This window comes from Pygocentrus nattereri, chromosome 18, assembly GCF_015220715.1.
Source record: "Pygocentrus nattereri isolate fPygNat1 chromosome 18, fPygNat1.pri, whole genome shotgun sequence".
Lineage (NCBI taxonomy): Eukaryota > Metazoa > Chordata > Actinopteri > Characiformes > Serrasalmidae > Pygocentrus > Pygocentrus nattereri.
This window is the reverse complement of record NC_051228.1, coordinates 5,782,752-5,798,707: the sequence shown is the minus strand read 5'-3', so window position 1 is coordinate 5,798,707 and position 15,956 is coordinate 5,782,752. Positions and strand designations below refer to the sequence as shown.

General features: G+C 40.4%; 1 protein-coding gene across 4 annotated transcripts in view; it reads left to right on the top strand.

Annotated features, from left to right (window-relative positions):
* Positions 1–15,495, top strand: part of LOC108433269 (galactosylgalactosylxylosylprotein 3-beta-glucuronosyltransferase 1) — a 29,046-nt gene extending 13,551 nt beyond the window's left edge. For 3 of the 4 annotated variants that reach the window (XM_017707726.2, XM_017707724.2, XM_037547001.1), the window contains 5 exons: positions 4,342–4,409; positions 4,916–5,061; positions 5,879–6,387; positions 9,696–9,992; positions 12,119–15,495. In XM_017707726.2, the coding sequence (XP_017563215.2) occupies positions 4,950–5,061; positions 5,879–6,387; positions 9,696–9,992; positions 12,119–12,205 (1,005 nt within the window). In that variant the 5' untranslated portion in view covers positions 4,342–4,409; positions 4,916–4,949 and the 3' untranslated portion in view covers positions 12,206–15,495. The remainder of the gene's footprint in view (positions 1–4,341; positions 4,410–4,915; positions 5,062–5,878; positions 6,388–9,695; positions 9,993–12,118) is intronic. The other variant, XM_017707727.2, reaches the window with a different exon arrangement.
* The last annotated feature ends 461 nt before the right edge of the window (positions 15,496–15,956 follow it).

Below are 15,956 nucleotides of genomic sequence, written 5' to 3'. Positions count from 1 at the left end.
ATTATGATGATATAGTGATATTTGTGCACTGATTCAATTAATACACCACTTGATTTAAATGTTTACACCGTTTCCACATGAATAAAATACGATGACACAGTCGTTGCCAGATGTAAGTAAATTAAAAGACAAAGTTGTGTTTCTGATGTTATTGTCTGTGTAAAGCACTTTCAGTTGCAGTTGTACATGCTGTGTGTTATATAAAGTGCTATATACATGAACCAGCCTTCCCTTTTTGTTTTACTGCGTTTTATTCGTGTGGAAATTGTGTAATAATTGAATCGAGTCAGTTCAATGCATCACTTTTCAATGTGTTGATTCTACGAACCTACTATACTGTTATGAAAAGGACATACAGTACATGCTCCCGAAGGCTTTATGTAGCAGCATCTTCAGCACCTGCTTGTCTGAAAGGGGCACTCCAGCCAAATTTAAAATGTACCCATCAATGTATCTGTTGTAAACATGCTGACTCACATCCTACACTGGTGCCGTAAAAGTCTCTAGAGTGCGATGTTCCAGATTAAAGTCTATGAAAACCACTTCTACATCTTGAAAGTGGAACTTTGCAAAAACTACAAGTGCGTTTGGGTGGGTGCTTAGAGGGGGCTGTTAGAAATGTTTCCCCCAGTGGAAGCCATGTAGCTTATGTTTCTGCTAGGAAGCCAAATATCAATTCGTTTCAATTCAAGTTTATTTGCAAAGCGCTTTTTACAGCAATGTTGCCACAAAGCAGCTTTACAGAAGTTTGAAAACACACAGTTACAACGTAAATCCCCCAGTGAGCGAGCCAGAGGTGACAGTGGGAAGGAAAGACTCCCTCAGACTGGAGGAAGAAACCTTGAGAGGAACCAAGACTCAGAAGGGGAGACCCGTCCTCCTCTGGTCAAGCAGTTTTTATAATTTAATGCCACAAACAGGGAAATTCCACCTCCGCATTTAACCCATCCGTGAAGTGAAACACCACATACACACTAGTGAATACACACACACTAGGGGGCAGTGAGCACACTTGCCCAGAGCGGTGGGCAGCCCTATCCACAGCGCCCGGGGAGCAGTTGGGGGTTAGGTGTCTTGCTCAAGGACACCTCAGTCATGGAATGTCGGTGCTGGGGATCGAACCGGTGACCTTCCGGTCACAGGGCCAGCTCTCTAACCTCCAGCCCACAACTGCCCAGGGTCTCTGGATATCATATCAAGAGGATATCACATCTGCATTGATTAGCCTTTATGCTTGCAGGACTTCGTTGCTGTAGTGAGGCATTTCCAATGATTATATCATGTTTGTGTAGTGCACCTTGGGTATTGTAGTTAAAAAAACGTTAATGGGTAAAAACAAAAGGATTGCGAATTGTGTCAGAACAGTGAGGCTAAAGGATGCAGTGCACCACACAATATTACATAACATGACAAATAACATATTAAACGCCAGTTTTAGGCCCTTTACTGATGTCTAAATGCACACTAAAGCTACTCAGTGTGTGATCGATTAAGAAGTACAAAATTCACTGTTAAAAAGGTATCAGACCAATTTTAGCTGGAAAGTCGTTGGGCTTTTCAGGTTGTAGGTCTCGTCTGCTTTGGCGTTGTTTATGAAATTGTGACTATTATGCAATCCTTTTTACAGGAACTGTAATTTACATTTACGTTTTATTTCATTTTTAATAACATTGCAGTGGTTTCAGGGTATCATGGTTGGATTTTATGTTCAAAGTTTCTGTTATTATTTTACCAGATTTTCTGAACTGGAAACAAGTTTAGCCAAAGTTTATTGGCGTATCACTGTGGCAAAAACTGCGAGGCTTATATGTTGCTTAAAGTGGAATTCCACTGATTGTCCAACATTTCTCCAACATTCAATCATCGAGATGTAAACAAAGTCATTCAGAGTGGTTTAATGAGGAAACGTTCACTGTAGAGACTCTGATTTCTTTACAGTGGTGGTGATGGGAACCAGACGTCACCATGTCTACAACACAAATAAAGCCGTTTTATTTACAAACCAAGACCACCAGTGAACCTACGCTAGTCTTCTGAGTTATTATATGTAATGCTGATGGTAAAGTAGTGAAAAATCTGAAAAATATGTTTACTTTGAGGACTATTTTGCCTTACATCACCCTGTATCCCTCCTCCATGAATACATTTAAACAAAAAAAATGTTTTCGGCCAAAAATGATCTTACAAATTTCATGAAAGAATGTCTCAGTCATCCGGCAGTGAATTCATAACCATTTCCTGTAGTAAATTTCTGTGAGGGAGCTTTTAGAGGTGGACGTCTGGTTCCTATCACCACCATTGAAACATGTTTTCTGTGGGGGACTATTTGCCTCACAACACCTTGCATGTATCCCTCCACCATGAATGGCTTTTAAAAATAGGTTTTAGGCCAAAACCTTCTTAAAACAATCTTAAATCGGTGCAGCTCCAGAAGTCTGGTCCCATCACCACCCTTGTGAACTGTTCTGACTCTATCTTCAGAGTGAATCTGGGGTATTTCACCCCAACTTTTTGCTGCAATTTTGTTGCTGCACTATATAAGATTTTTGTTAAACGTTTGAGAAAAGAGATGAGCATTATACTGATGAAAAGATGATGTCGAAATCACTCCCATCCTCGTCCCTCACCACGTTTTGACTGGGTTCCCTTTGAATTCTCTTTCAGTCATCAGATTTATCCGCACAGGGAACGGGTCTGAAACACAACCCATGTTACAAAGTGTTCTTCCGCGTAATGAGTGCAATTACACGTTTCCACCAGAGGGGTCACCAAAACGAACATAGTGTAGCTTTAATGATTGACTTATGTAGAAATAAAAAAAAAAATCAGTGGAATTCCCCTTGAACTTAATTAACGTTGTTATTTTCGTACATGGTCATATACCCGTTTTTTTCACAGTAATGCAGCACTTTATAACAGTGTTTCTAACCAAATACCCAAACAGCCCTTCGTGCTTGGATGACTCAGTAACCCAAATCCAAAAGAGTGGCTCATTGGCAGTAAGTCTGCATCATCACAGACACATTTGCCTCCTTCCTCCCACTGGTCTGAATACTGGTTCATGTCCCAGAGTGCTGCATGTGCACCATTTACCCCCTTATTGGCCCTGTGGTCACTGAGGCCTCATTGTGCCACTCTGTTTCATGCAATTTGTGTCCGAAATGCACTGAAGCCTGTAGAGACTCCTAATGGGACGAATAAGCTGCCTGTTTCACTCTTTCAGCTGCTGTGGGCTGGTCCAGCACACAAACCAAATTCGAATGCTTTGTTTAAAATAAACAAATCAATAAACAGGCAAATTTCATCTGCTAGTAGGTTACTGTTAGTGTCATCACTGTGATGATGTCACGCGGTTGCAGGGGAGTCAGTCCTACGGAAAATAAGACAACAGAAATGTTTTTCTCGAGTGACGTCACTCTCTAGCTAAAGCTGAAAATGCTGAACGATGTATTAAAGTTAAATGAGAAATTTCCTCGCTGTTCCTCGCTCAGTGGACGAGAGAGAGAGAGCAACCACTGGATGCGGCAACCAAAATGGCAGCCAGTGAAAAGATTTTGTCTATATTAATGCTAAATAGGTTATTTTGATTGGTTTTTACAATACATACGCAGTGTATTCATAACCAATTCATGCAATAACTTCGTGTGAGGGAGCTTTCGGAAGTGGACGTCTGGTTCCTATCACCACCACTGAAAAATGTTTTCTGTGGGGAACTATTTGCCTCACAACACCTTGCATGTATCCCTCCACCATGAATGGGTTTTAAAAATATGTTTTTGGCCAAAAACGTCTCAAAACAGTCTTAAATCAGTGCTGCTACAGACGTCTGGTTCCTATCACCACCTGACTCAGTACGTATCCTTAGGATAAAACATTTCACATCATTTTTGTGGCGATTTTGTTGACAATAAAAAAAATTTTCTCTTGAGTGATGTTACGCTGTAGCTAAAGCTGAAAATGATGAATGATGTATTAGAGTAAAATGAGAAATGTCCTTGATGTTCATCGCTCAGTGGACGAGAGAGAGAGAGAGAGAGAGAGAGAGAGCAACCATTTGATGCGGCAACCAAAATGGCAGCCAGTGAAAGGATTTTGTCTATATTAATGCTAAATAGATTGTTTTGATTGGTTTTTACAATACATACGAAACCAATTGGACATGCAATACAGGTACACTATATTGAGGCCTATATATCTTAACAGTCAGGGTTCCCTTTAATGTTTTCTACTGACAGTTTTACTTATTCTCAGGTTTAATTGTGAAGAAAACAATAGAAATTTCTCAGTTCCTTTGCCGTTCTTCATCTTTTTAGACCCTAATAACTGCTGTCTCTGTTACAGATCCTTGATACAATGGACCTGCCGTACTGTTCACCCTTGCTTTGGTTACGAGAACATCCTACATGCAGGTCAGCTAAGCTTCGTGTACTTCAAGATGATTTTGTTCTTTTTCAAGATGTCATTGTTTTTAGTGTAGGCTTTACTTTAATGCACCTCAGAGCAGAGATTCTCAAACACCGGGCCGTGGGTTGGTACCGGGTCATGGATGATTTGCTGCCGGGTTGTAACAATGCAGCAGTTGGAGTTAATTGTCCAGCTGCTGAAATCGGCTGTTTTATTTTTATCATCAATGTAATTCTTCTCATTATATCAGTATTTCATATACAAGGCTGTCATTTTACATGACATCAGCGTGTGTAGGCTGCTGTTGGCTGCTTTTAGGTGAAAGCTAGTGTACACTCTTGAAAAAAATAGTTCTTCACCGGTTCTTTAGTAAAGGGAATGGTTTTATGTAGAACCATAAAATCTTCCTTGGCCGGTGGCTGTATGTTTCACTGGAAAAATGAGTCAGATTGTAGAAAGAGTCACTCGCTGAGACACTTAAATGATTCATTGCCCTTTTGTCTGTCATCAGCAGCTGATGCCATGCTGTAGATGAGGAAGTGGAGATGCCGAGGAGAAGAGACGTTCTTGCGCTGGTGCTGATCGTGTTGCCGTGGACTTTGCTCATCACCGTCTGGCATCAAAGCCCGGTGACGCCTCAGCCTGTCACTCGAAAGGGTAAAGAGTTAGCCATCTCTTCAGAGGGACCAGGACATGCCTTCATATTGACCTTCCTGGGATGTGTTTTGTTTGTCCTGGGATTGTGTGTGTGTGTGTGTGTGTGTGTGTGTGTGTGTGTGTGGAGTCATTTTATATATTTATCATCAACCAAATTGTTTTTTTGGTTGTTTTTTTAATAAAACATCACTTATGTTTACATGGCCATCTAATGAATGAAACAAGCTGTTTTGTTACTGTGCCTTTAAGACTGGTCTGGTCTGTCATATGACATCACAACCATGACAAAATCAGTTTAAATCAGTTTAAATCTAATATTACCATCAGCAATGGGCCACATCTAACAACATTACAGTCACAGATACAGTACATTAAAAGCAAGATTAGCAATTACTGCTAAGGGTTTGCGGTTTTATCCTAGTTCTCCCAGACCGGGTTTAGCACCACATATGGCAGATGTGCCTCAAATACAAACATTTGAAGCTTTTAAGATATTCAAGTTGCATATTCTTTACTTTATATGTTGCAGCTTTACAATAAATCCTTCATTAAATATTTTAGCATACAGCCTAGCTTTACTTAAGGAGCCCGTTTCCTCCCTTTCAATAATGCACACACAAAAAAAAATGTATGCCAATTGCACCCCCTTGTGGACGTATTTGTGGTTTAACATCCTATCAGTGGTATACAGAATGATAACTACATGTTCTCATATTATAAGATTGTTCTACTACAATATTCTGTGTTTCTTAAGAGATTTTTACTTACCGTACATGATCTTATCAATAATAGTATATTATCTCTCTTCTTGTCACAGATAACAGACGTGTGGTCAGCAAAACTCACAGTAACGGCCTCCAACCCAAAGAGTCCTGCGTTATATATAACAGCGTCTCAGGGGTCGTTCGGACGGAATATGCTTACGGCCGGCCGCAACCCTGGTCTGACCTGCTGCCCATCATCCACATAATAACACCCACTTACACTCGGCCCGTCCAGAAAGCAGAACTGACCCGTCTGGCCAATACACTGCTGCACGTGCCCAACCTGCACTGGATCGTGGTGGAGGATGCCCCACGCAGGACGGCGCTGGTGTCAAGGCTGCTGCGTAGCACAGGCCTGAACCACACCCACCTGAATGTGGAGACCCCCCGGGCCTACAGGCTGCATAGAGAGCCCCGGGCTGCACGCGTACCCCGCGGGACCACCCAGAGGAACCTGGGTCTACGCTGGCTCCGGGAAGCCCTCGGACATGGCGCTGAAAACCGCGGGGTCGTGTACTTCGCAGACGATGACAACACATACAGCCTGGAGCTGTTTGAGGAGGTGAGGTGAAGAGAAATTCACTACATATGCTGACCTGTCGAAAGTTTGGGGACACCTGCCAATTTAATCAGGTTTAAATCAATGAGCATGTTTTTCGTGACGGTTTGAAACAGTTTAAAGGGGAAAATGAAGCTTCTGTGCTATTTTGAATAGGGCTGGGATGCTTATTAATCTTTTGTTTATTATGTAATAATAATAATAATAATAATATCTTCAATTTATGGAGCACATTTCATACTGGTTGCAGCTCAAAGTGCTTTAGAGACAGGTGACAACTTTTAACAGTAATTGAAGCACCTAGTATTAATTTAAAATCATATAAGACAACGAGAGATCAAATTAAGTAATTAAATGAACCTCTTCAACTCCTTGAGACCACCGGTGGTTCCAGAACGCGCTTCGTCATGTTCCTCATAACGTTCATATTCCATAAGCTCCATTCAGAAGCTGGGCGTCGTGTGAGGCTGTAGCTCTTCTCTCCAGTCTAATAGACGGTGATGTCATTTTAAACCCTTATGATAAAAGAAGCTGAACTTTGTTTTTTTACTGAAAGTCGACCCGTTTTCCCCCAAATCTGGGCTCTAAACTATAAACAGACGGCGTCTCTTCAGTGATCTGCTCTGGAAACATCACTTTTAGAGAATAACACAAAGAGCGGCGGAGATTTTTGGCTTTCAGCAGGAAATTGTAAGCATATAGTGGGAGATCATAAAACACATGTTCTGTTAATCTGAGGGGAAATTTTTTAAAAATTTAAAGAAAAATTTATTTCATGCAGTTACTGAATAATTTGCTTTACGATTTGGTCACATAAATTCAGATGGACAACCCAAAATATGCCCTGGTGCTCAATTAGAGAGATATGTTTTCAAATGTAATGTAAATGGAATTCCAGTGTTTAGAACGAGAATATCTGAAAGACGCCTCTCCACGTTTTCTGTATTTTACGAGAGGTATTTGCAGAAGATCTAAGATTACTGATTACAGCCAAGTCAATACGAAGAATTGACCATGTGTTTTTCTTTCCATTTTGTATGCATGAACATTCTCTGCTCCGATCCATAGTCTGAAACTCCAGTCCTGGTTATACTTCCTTTACACACAGGAGCACAGGAGTGAGTTGCCATCACACAGGTGAATGTCGTAATGGAGTGCTGGCTCAAAAAAACACCCCCAGAAGCTGCACCGCAGTGTAAAACTGAATTGTGAGGTCTGTCCACTGTGTTGGTTTTTATGGCTTTAACACACTGAAACGTTCACATCAAGTCCAATGAGCTTTTTTATTTAACGCTGAGAAGTCAGAAAGGAGGCCAAGACCACAAAAGAAGCTGATCCTCTGAGCAGTAACGATGACAAAGTTAGCTTTGGGCGGCACGGTGGCGTGGTGGGTAGCGCTGTCGCCTCACAGCGAGGAGGGCCTGGGTTCGATTCCCCGGCCGGGTGACCGGGGTCCTCTCTGTGTGGAGTTTGCATGTTCTCCCCGTGTCTGCGTGGGGTTTCCTCCGGGTTCTCCAGTTTCCTCCCACAGTCCAAAAGTCATGCGGTCAGGCCAATTGTGTAAAATGATCAAATTGTAAGTCGCTCTGGATAAGAGCGTCAGCCAAATGCTGTTAAATGTAAAATGTAAATGCTTTCTTCAAAGATGCAGACACAGCCGGCAAAAAAAGTTCAACAAACAGATGAAAGTATTCCACCAACTCGCAGGACTCACTTATTTCCCATTCTTGAACAGAAATTCCACAGATTTTTCTGTGGAAGGTGTAAACAGTCATCCAGGGTGTTTTGATGGAAATGCTAATTGTAGAGAAACTTTGTAGAGACTCTGATTTCTTTACTGTGGTGGTGATGGGAACCAGGAGTCTTGACGTCTACAACACAAAAGTAGCCTTTTTATTTACTGTCCAAATACGTGTCTTCTGAGTGTTTATATGTAATGTTGAAGATGATAAAATAGTAATAAACCTGAAAAAAGAAGTTTTTGTTGGGGACTAATTTGCCTCACAACGTCCTATATATATAATAAACTAGTGATTTTCTGGATGTGAGTGTGTTTGTTTACCCATTTCCAAGCCGCTCCTCGAGGAAGTCCAGTATTATATGTAGTTATAAAGCAGCTGCTGGTTTGACCAATCAGTGCTCAGTAAATTGAGCTCATGATGTCATTGATGATATTAACGAGTCGCTGTGAAGGTGTCAAGGAAAAATATGGACCCAAGAAATTCTTGTTACTTTTTATTGTTTTTCTGTTTATTTGAATTATGAATACGACTTTATTCTGATGTATATTGTGATAAACTCACTGCTGAGGTCAACTGTTGAAAAATTGCTTAGATGCCTAAAACATTTAAAAGCTTTGTCACACCCCTCTGCCACAAATGGAAACCTAGATAAACAGAGTATTTAACTACATGTAGTTTTAAATTATGCGAAAAATCAATGTTGGTATTTTTGTCACATTTTACCAATTTTTTTGACATTTTTTCAATCAAATGCTCTTAAAAAAACTGGTTCTTCAAGAGTTCTTTAGTAAAGAAAAATGGTTCTGTAAAGAGCCATGAACACTCAAAGAACCCATGATTAAAGTGCTCTGTGCATCGTGAAAGGGTTCTTCAGATTAATGCAGAGTGTGCTGTGGATGGTTTTAAATAGAACCTTTTGAAAAGGGTTCTTCTATTGTTAAAGGTTTAACATTATAACAACAGAAGAGCCCTTTTGGGTGCTATATAGAACCTTTTCCGAAAAGGTTCTGTATATCGTCATTTACAACACGTTCTGAAGAACTGTTTTTATGATGCTAAGTACCCTTTAATCATGCAAAGAGTTCTTTAAGTGTTCCTGGTTCTTTATAGAACCATTTTTCTTTACTAAAGAACCCTTGAAGAACCAGCTTTTTTAACAGTGTACCCAATCCCATTCACTCCCCAGTCCACACAGTCGATATGCTTTGACTTCCCCATGGTTGTGATGTCACACTTAGCAGCCTATCAGAACACAGGTCATTTATATCAGCCTGAAAGTCATGGGGCGGAAAAACAACATAAAAGTGCATTAAGGCTGTAGATAAACCACAAAAGTGATACTGTGGACATCAGTAAAAATCTAAATACAGCTCCTATTAAGTGGTTTGAGTCATCAGAACCTTCACACCTAATTAAAAAGTAACAGTAAAATTGAAGCATTACATGAAAAGAATATCAAAAGAAGGCCAGCTGTCCCCAAACTTTGGATGAGCAGAGTCCTTAGCTGCTCAGCTCTGAGGAAAAAGCTGCTAAGGCTTCGCCGCCAACTCACCCTGACCTTTCTTTCAGATGCGCTCCACGCAGAAGGTCTCCGTCTGGCCGGTAGCGTTTGTGGGCGGACTTCGCTACGAGTCGCCTAAGATCAACACCATGGGTAAAGTGTACGGCTGGAGGACCGTGTTCGACCCTCACCGCCCTTTCGCCATCGACATGGCCGGCTTCGCCATCAACCTCCAGCTCATCCTCAGCAAACCTCAGGCCTATTTTAAGCTGAAGGGAGTTAAAGGGGGATACCAGGAGAGCAGCCTGCTGAGGGAGCTGGTCACGCTCGGTGACTTGGAGCCCAAGGCCGACAACTGCACAAAGGTGACCTCAATTCCTTCGAGCCTGCGACTGCCGAGACTGTTTAAAGTGTCTTATTGGTTTTGAACAACATCAGAAGAGTAAATAAATCCTGACATTGTTTTATATATATATAAAATGAAGATGAAGGTGAATTATGTGTTGGAATATTGAATTTTCTAGTATTTTTATCACATCTTCACAAGTAAATTTTGCATTTGAGACCTAAACATCGAGGCTGAAGAATTTTACGCGGTTGAAATTATAAATATGCAAATTACTCATAATTGCTATTTATTTGAGTTGATCTGGAAAAGAGTTCATTTATATTCACTTCAGAATTAGGGAAAAAGCATAAACATATACAACCCCAATTCCAGTGAGGTTGGGACTTTGTGTAAAACATAAATCAAAACAGAATACGATGATTTGCAAATCCTTTTCAACCTGTATTCAATTGAATACACTACAAAGACAAGATATTTAATGTTCAAAAGGATAAACTTAATTGTTTTTCGCAAATATTCACTCATTTTGAATTTGATGCCTGCAACACGTTCCAAAGAAGTTGGGACAGGGACGTGTTTACCACTGTGTTACATCACCTTTCCTTTAAAAAATACTCAATAAGTGTTTGGGAACTGAGGACACTGATTGTTGAAGCTTTGTAGGTGGAATTCTTTCCCATTCTTGCTTGATGTACAGCTTCAGTTGCTCAGCAGTCCGGGGTCTCCGCTGTCGTATTTTGCGCTTCATAATGTGCCACACATTTTCAATGGGAGACAGTCTGGACTGCAGGCAGGCCAGTCTAGTACCCACACTCTTTTACTACGAAGCCACGCTGTTGTAACACGTGCAGAATGTGGCTTGGCATCGTCTTGCTGAAATAAGCAGTACGTCCCTGAAAAAGACGTTGCTTGGATGGCAGCAGATGTTGCTCCAAAACCTGTATGTACCTTTCAGCATTAATGGTGCCTTCACAGATGTGCAAGTTACCCAAGCCATGGGCACTAACACACCCCCACACCATCAGAGATGCTGGCTTTGAATGCTGAAAACAATCCGGACAGCCCTTTTTTTCTTTAGCCCGGAGGACACGACGTCCATGATTTCCAGAAACAGTGTGAAATGTGGACTCGTCAGACCACAGGACACTTTTCCACTCTGCGTCAGTCCATCTCAGATGAGCTCGGGCCCAGAGAAGCCGGCGGCGTTTCTGGGTGGTGTTGATATGTGGCTTCGCTTTGCATGGCAGAGTTTTAACTTGCACTTGTAGATGGAGCAACGAACTGAGTTCACTGACAGTGGTTTTCTGAAGTGTTCCTGAGCCCATGTGGGAATAACCGTTACAGAATGATGTGGGTTTTTAATGCAGTGCCGTCTGAGGGATCGAAGGTCACGGGCATTCAGTGTTGGTTTTCTGCCTTGCTGCTTACCTGCAGAGATTTCTCCAGATTCTCTGAATCTTTTGATGATATTATGGACTGTAGATGATGAAATCCCTAAATTCCTTGCAGTTGCACGTTGAGAAACGTTGTTCTTAAACTGTTGGACTATTTGCTCACGCAGTTGTTTACAAAGTGGTGAACCTCGCCCCATCCTTGCTTGTGAACGACTGAGCCTTTCAGGGATGCTCCCTTTATACCCAATCATGACACTCACCTGTTTCCAATTAACCAGTTCACCTGTGGAATATTCCAAACAGGAGTTTTTTCAGCATTCCTCAACTTTCCCAGTCTTTTGTTGCCCCTGTCCCAACTTCTTTGGAATGTGCTGCAGGCATCAAATTCAAAATGAGTGAATATTTGCAAAAAACAATAAAATTTATCCGTTTGAATATTAAATATCTTGTCTTTGTAGTGTATTCAATTGAATGTAGGTTGAAAAGGATTTGCAAATCATCGTATTCTGTTTTTATTTATGTTTCACACAACGTCCCAACCTCACTGGAATTGGGGTTGAATTAAAGTGAAAATATGAAGGTGGATTTGTATAAAACATAGCATTAGAAGTTGTTTTTGCAAGGGTTTGTTCTGAAAACAGCAGTGTGTGTGCGTGTATGTGTATATATATATATATATATATATAAATATATATCCCCTACAATCAAGATTCATTCATTAGATATTTTGTTTTTTCTCTTTTCGCAGGTACTTGTATGGCACACTCGGACTGAAAGACCCGTTTTGGTCAACGAAGGAAAAAGGGGATTTACTGATTTCAGTGTGGAGATATGAAGTGTTCTGGCAGCCTTGCACTAAAAGCTCAAGGCGAAGCTCCTACCAGTCATACCTGGTACCACAGTGTGCCTGATATACACTTAAAATCGCATCACGAAGCCCTCACTGCTTTCAGTTTAAAACTGAACGAATATGTTAATAACAATAGAGCCTCAAAGCACATAAGGGACGTTGCAATATTGTTTCTAATGTAAAAGAAGAAATGCACTGATAGGACCTTCTAGAGCCATGTTATTTCCAGCAAATGTGACCCTAAAAGACTTGCAAAAGTAACCAGCATCTCCAGACAGCAGGTGAATGGACATTTTCCATCTGCCCTTTAGTTATGGAGAGTCTACTTCTCTGTTTTCTCGCACTTGATAGCCATTTGATCAGCCACAGAAGAAAGAGACTCTTGTCTGGAATGAGTCAGCGCTGAGCAATAGTTTGATTGCCACAGTGGACATGAACCCTGTCCTCACACTGGGCCATTCAGATGGCCAGCCGTACTCCGGCTCTAATGAGGAGCACTTTTGTTTCGTGTTTGGAGAACGATGCTCTTTTTCTTATGTCTACTTTGACTTTGTATGTTCGCCGAGTTACTCTGGGTTCGGGTTAAATCCTTAAGACGGGGACAGTAGCCCATTGAAACAAAAGGTCAGTGTGAAAACTGTTTGGAGCTGGTTAGAGACTGGGTGCACCAGGGCTGGACGATATGGACAAAAGAGCATATTCTGATTATTTTGCCACATATTACCATGGTGATATGCCTGGTAATATAATGAAATATACTGGTTAAAGATTGGCCAGCATTACTTTGATCAAAATGACTGGCCTCAATTTCTACACACACCCGTCTCTAAACATCTATGACTGGTCATGATGTTCGTAGCACACAGTGGCCCTTATTCTTCAAAGCTGTGTAACTGTAAAATTGCGGTTAACCAAAACCATCATCAATATAGTTTAGAATACCAATAATAAGAACACAAATAGAAAATAATACTAATCATTTATGCAGTACAAAAGAACACACAGTTATAAACAGATATTTCATGCTCCATTTGAAGATTTTTGTTTTTGTCTTTATACTATTGACTCCACCCACAAAATCGACAATAACTAGTGTTGAAGCATCTCATGCGCTCCAATAATACATTGTTACATGCTATGTATGCTACGCAATCACTTCATTCTCCCATCTTAAAAACACTCTGATGTTTTGTTCTTTTCACATTATTTTCTCCCGTCATTTTAATGTTAACACTATACAATTTGGCCAGTAGGGGGAGCAGTGCACTCAGTGCTGCTCAGCCTCAAACTCCACCTACAAGCACAGCCATTGGCTCATAAGCTCCCTACGAAAACATCTGCACAAATAATGGTGCGGGGGTGGTAAACGAGGAGCTGGTAGGCTGGCGCTTGATTTCACGCGCCGATGCCGATTCATCATTTGTGTTGAAATCTCCACTCGTATGAAAATCGCATTGAATTCGCATGAAAGCAGATGCAGAGTAGTTTGCATGTAAATAAAGCCTTTTTTTTTAAAAACAGCTTTGATGAATAACGCCCACTGGACATTACCCTTTAGAGGCTCATTTGCATATTGGAGATTTCTTTGATTTCAGTATTGTGAAGACTGATATTGCAATATCAGTTACCAGGCCTTATATTGTTCAGCCCTAGCATGTACCAGTTACCATAGAAACAAGTGCATTTTACTTGCATATTACTTTTAGATTATATCTATTTTATTTTAAACACGATAGAAGTATTCAGAAACATGTGTTTTTGTTATTTAATATAGTTCCATTGCATATATCCACTTTATGTTTTGACTTTGTACTTATAAATATGAAGAAAAAGAATGGAAAAAAGCTACAGAGGCTTAGTAAACACCTTAAACATCCCCATCAGTGTTACTGGTTCGACAGTTATATACAGAGCAATAAGCGACAAACTGCACTGCATTCACCTTCCTTCCTACAACCCAGGCAAACCTCCGCTGCTAAAAAGAAGCACAGAGGAAAATCCAGCATTTAGACAAGTCAGAACTCTTGGAATGATGTACTCTGGTCAGAAGAAACAAAAACAGAACTCCCTGGCAATAATTCAGCTCATCATGTTTGGAGAAAGTGGGGTTGATCCCAAGAACACTCACAGTGAAGCATGATGGTGGCAGTATTGGGATGTACTTGTAGATATTAAAGGAGAATTTAATCATCATCAGCCAAGAAACTGAATCTGGGTAGAAGATGGACTGTTTAGTTCGACAGGGACGTTAAATGTACCAAAATAAAGCCAGTCCTGGTTTCTAAAATCAAGAAGTGAAGGTGCTTTCATGGCCTAGCCAACTCCTGCATGAAATCCCATTGAAAATTTAAAGAGGACTCTGAAATTAAATCAGTGGGATCCTCGGAACCTTGGAGAACTGAAGATGGTTTGCCAAGAGGGATGCGCCAAAATTGCAAAAAGCTAAAGACTTCTTACCACAGACGTCTCACAGCTGTAATTTGTAGCTTTGTAAGAAGTAAGAATGTTAATAATTTGTGGTGGTCTGGATCATTTATGCTTATAAATGCATTCTTTATTATTAGAGTTGGACGATATTTGAAGTAATTTACACAATACACGTAACGATATTTCTTTTTTTCAAATGCAGAACAGAAAAAGTAGCACCAGCATTTTAAAAATTACTATCAACATCTGTGAACATGATTTCTATCCAATACTTGGCACACTGTGCTGCACTGAACTCAGTTAAACGGGATTCATTTTGCTCTCTTACTAATGAAACAACAACTAGTGACAATATGCAGATGTTTATAAAAGCATGTTATAGTGTGCTGTGACATCATTTATAGCGATAATCATATGTATCGTCGTATTGTCCAGCTCTTTTAATCATTTTTATAAGTACAAAGTCAAAGACATTATGTGCATAGATTTGAAGTGGATATATAACTGGAGGTTTCTTACATAAGACAAACATAAGTGTCTGAATACCCATTTCCCCCTCACTGTACGCCCTGTTTTATGTTCAAAGAAGCCTGCTCAGCATCATAACCAGCTCTCAGCTGTCAGTTCCTGTGAATGACTTTGATGAATGTTCGTTTGTAAGTAGGCCTGGGTTTGCTATGCTAATGGAACAACTTTGAAAAAGTATTGAAAAATGTCAGTAACTGGATTCATAATAGGTGATCATTTTTCTTGTTTATGAACGGTGTCTTAGTTCAGGATTTTGTTCATGGTAGTTCAAAGAGGCACATGGTGACAACAGAAAACAGCCAATAAACACAGCACTGCCACGCCCGGTTATGAGATTTATCAAAAAAGTTAACATTCACACGTTAATAAATAAGCAGTGAACAGATTTCAGTAGATTACACTCCGCACACACTTCTTCACTTCACTCCTGTATAAAACTGGTTAAGAAATGTTCATTTACACACACTGAACACGAAGCCTATCCTCTATAACAGTCAAAGGGGAAGTCCACCACTTTTTAAATATTCACTCATAATGAAATCATTACGATATAAACAACGTCATTCAGAGTAGTTTGGTGTGAAATGTGCAGAGAGGCCATTAGGTAGGGTTCGTTTTCTCAAGACAACAAAGTTGTTATCATAAGATACAGAGTTAAGTATCTTATGATCTCAAGACAACAAAGTTGTTATCGTAAGATACAGAGTTAAGTATCTTATGATCTCAAGACAACAAAGTTGTTATCGTAAGATACAGAGTTAAGTATCTTGTGATCTCAAGA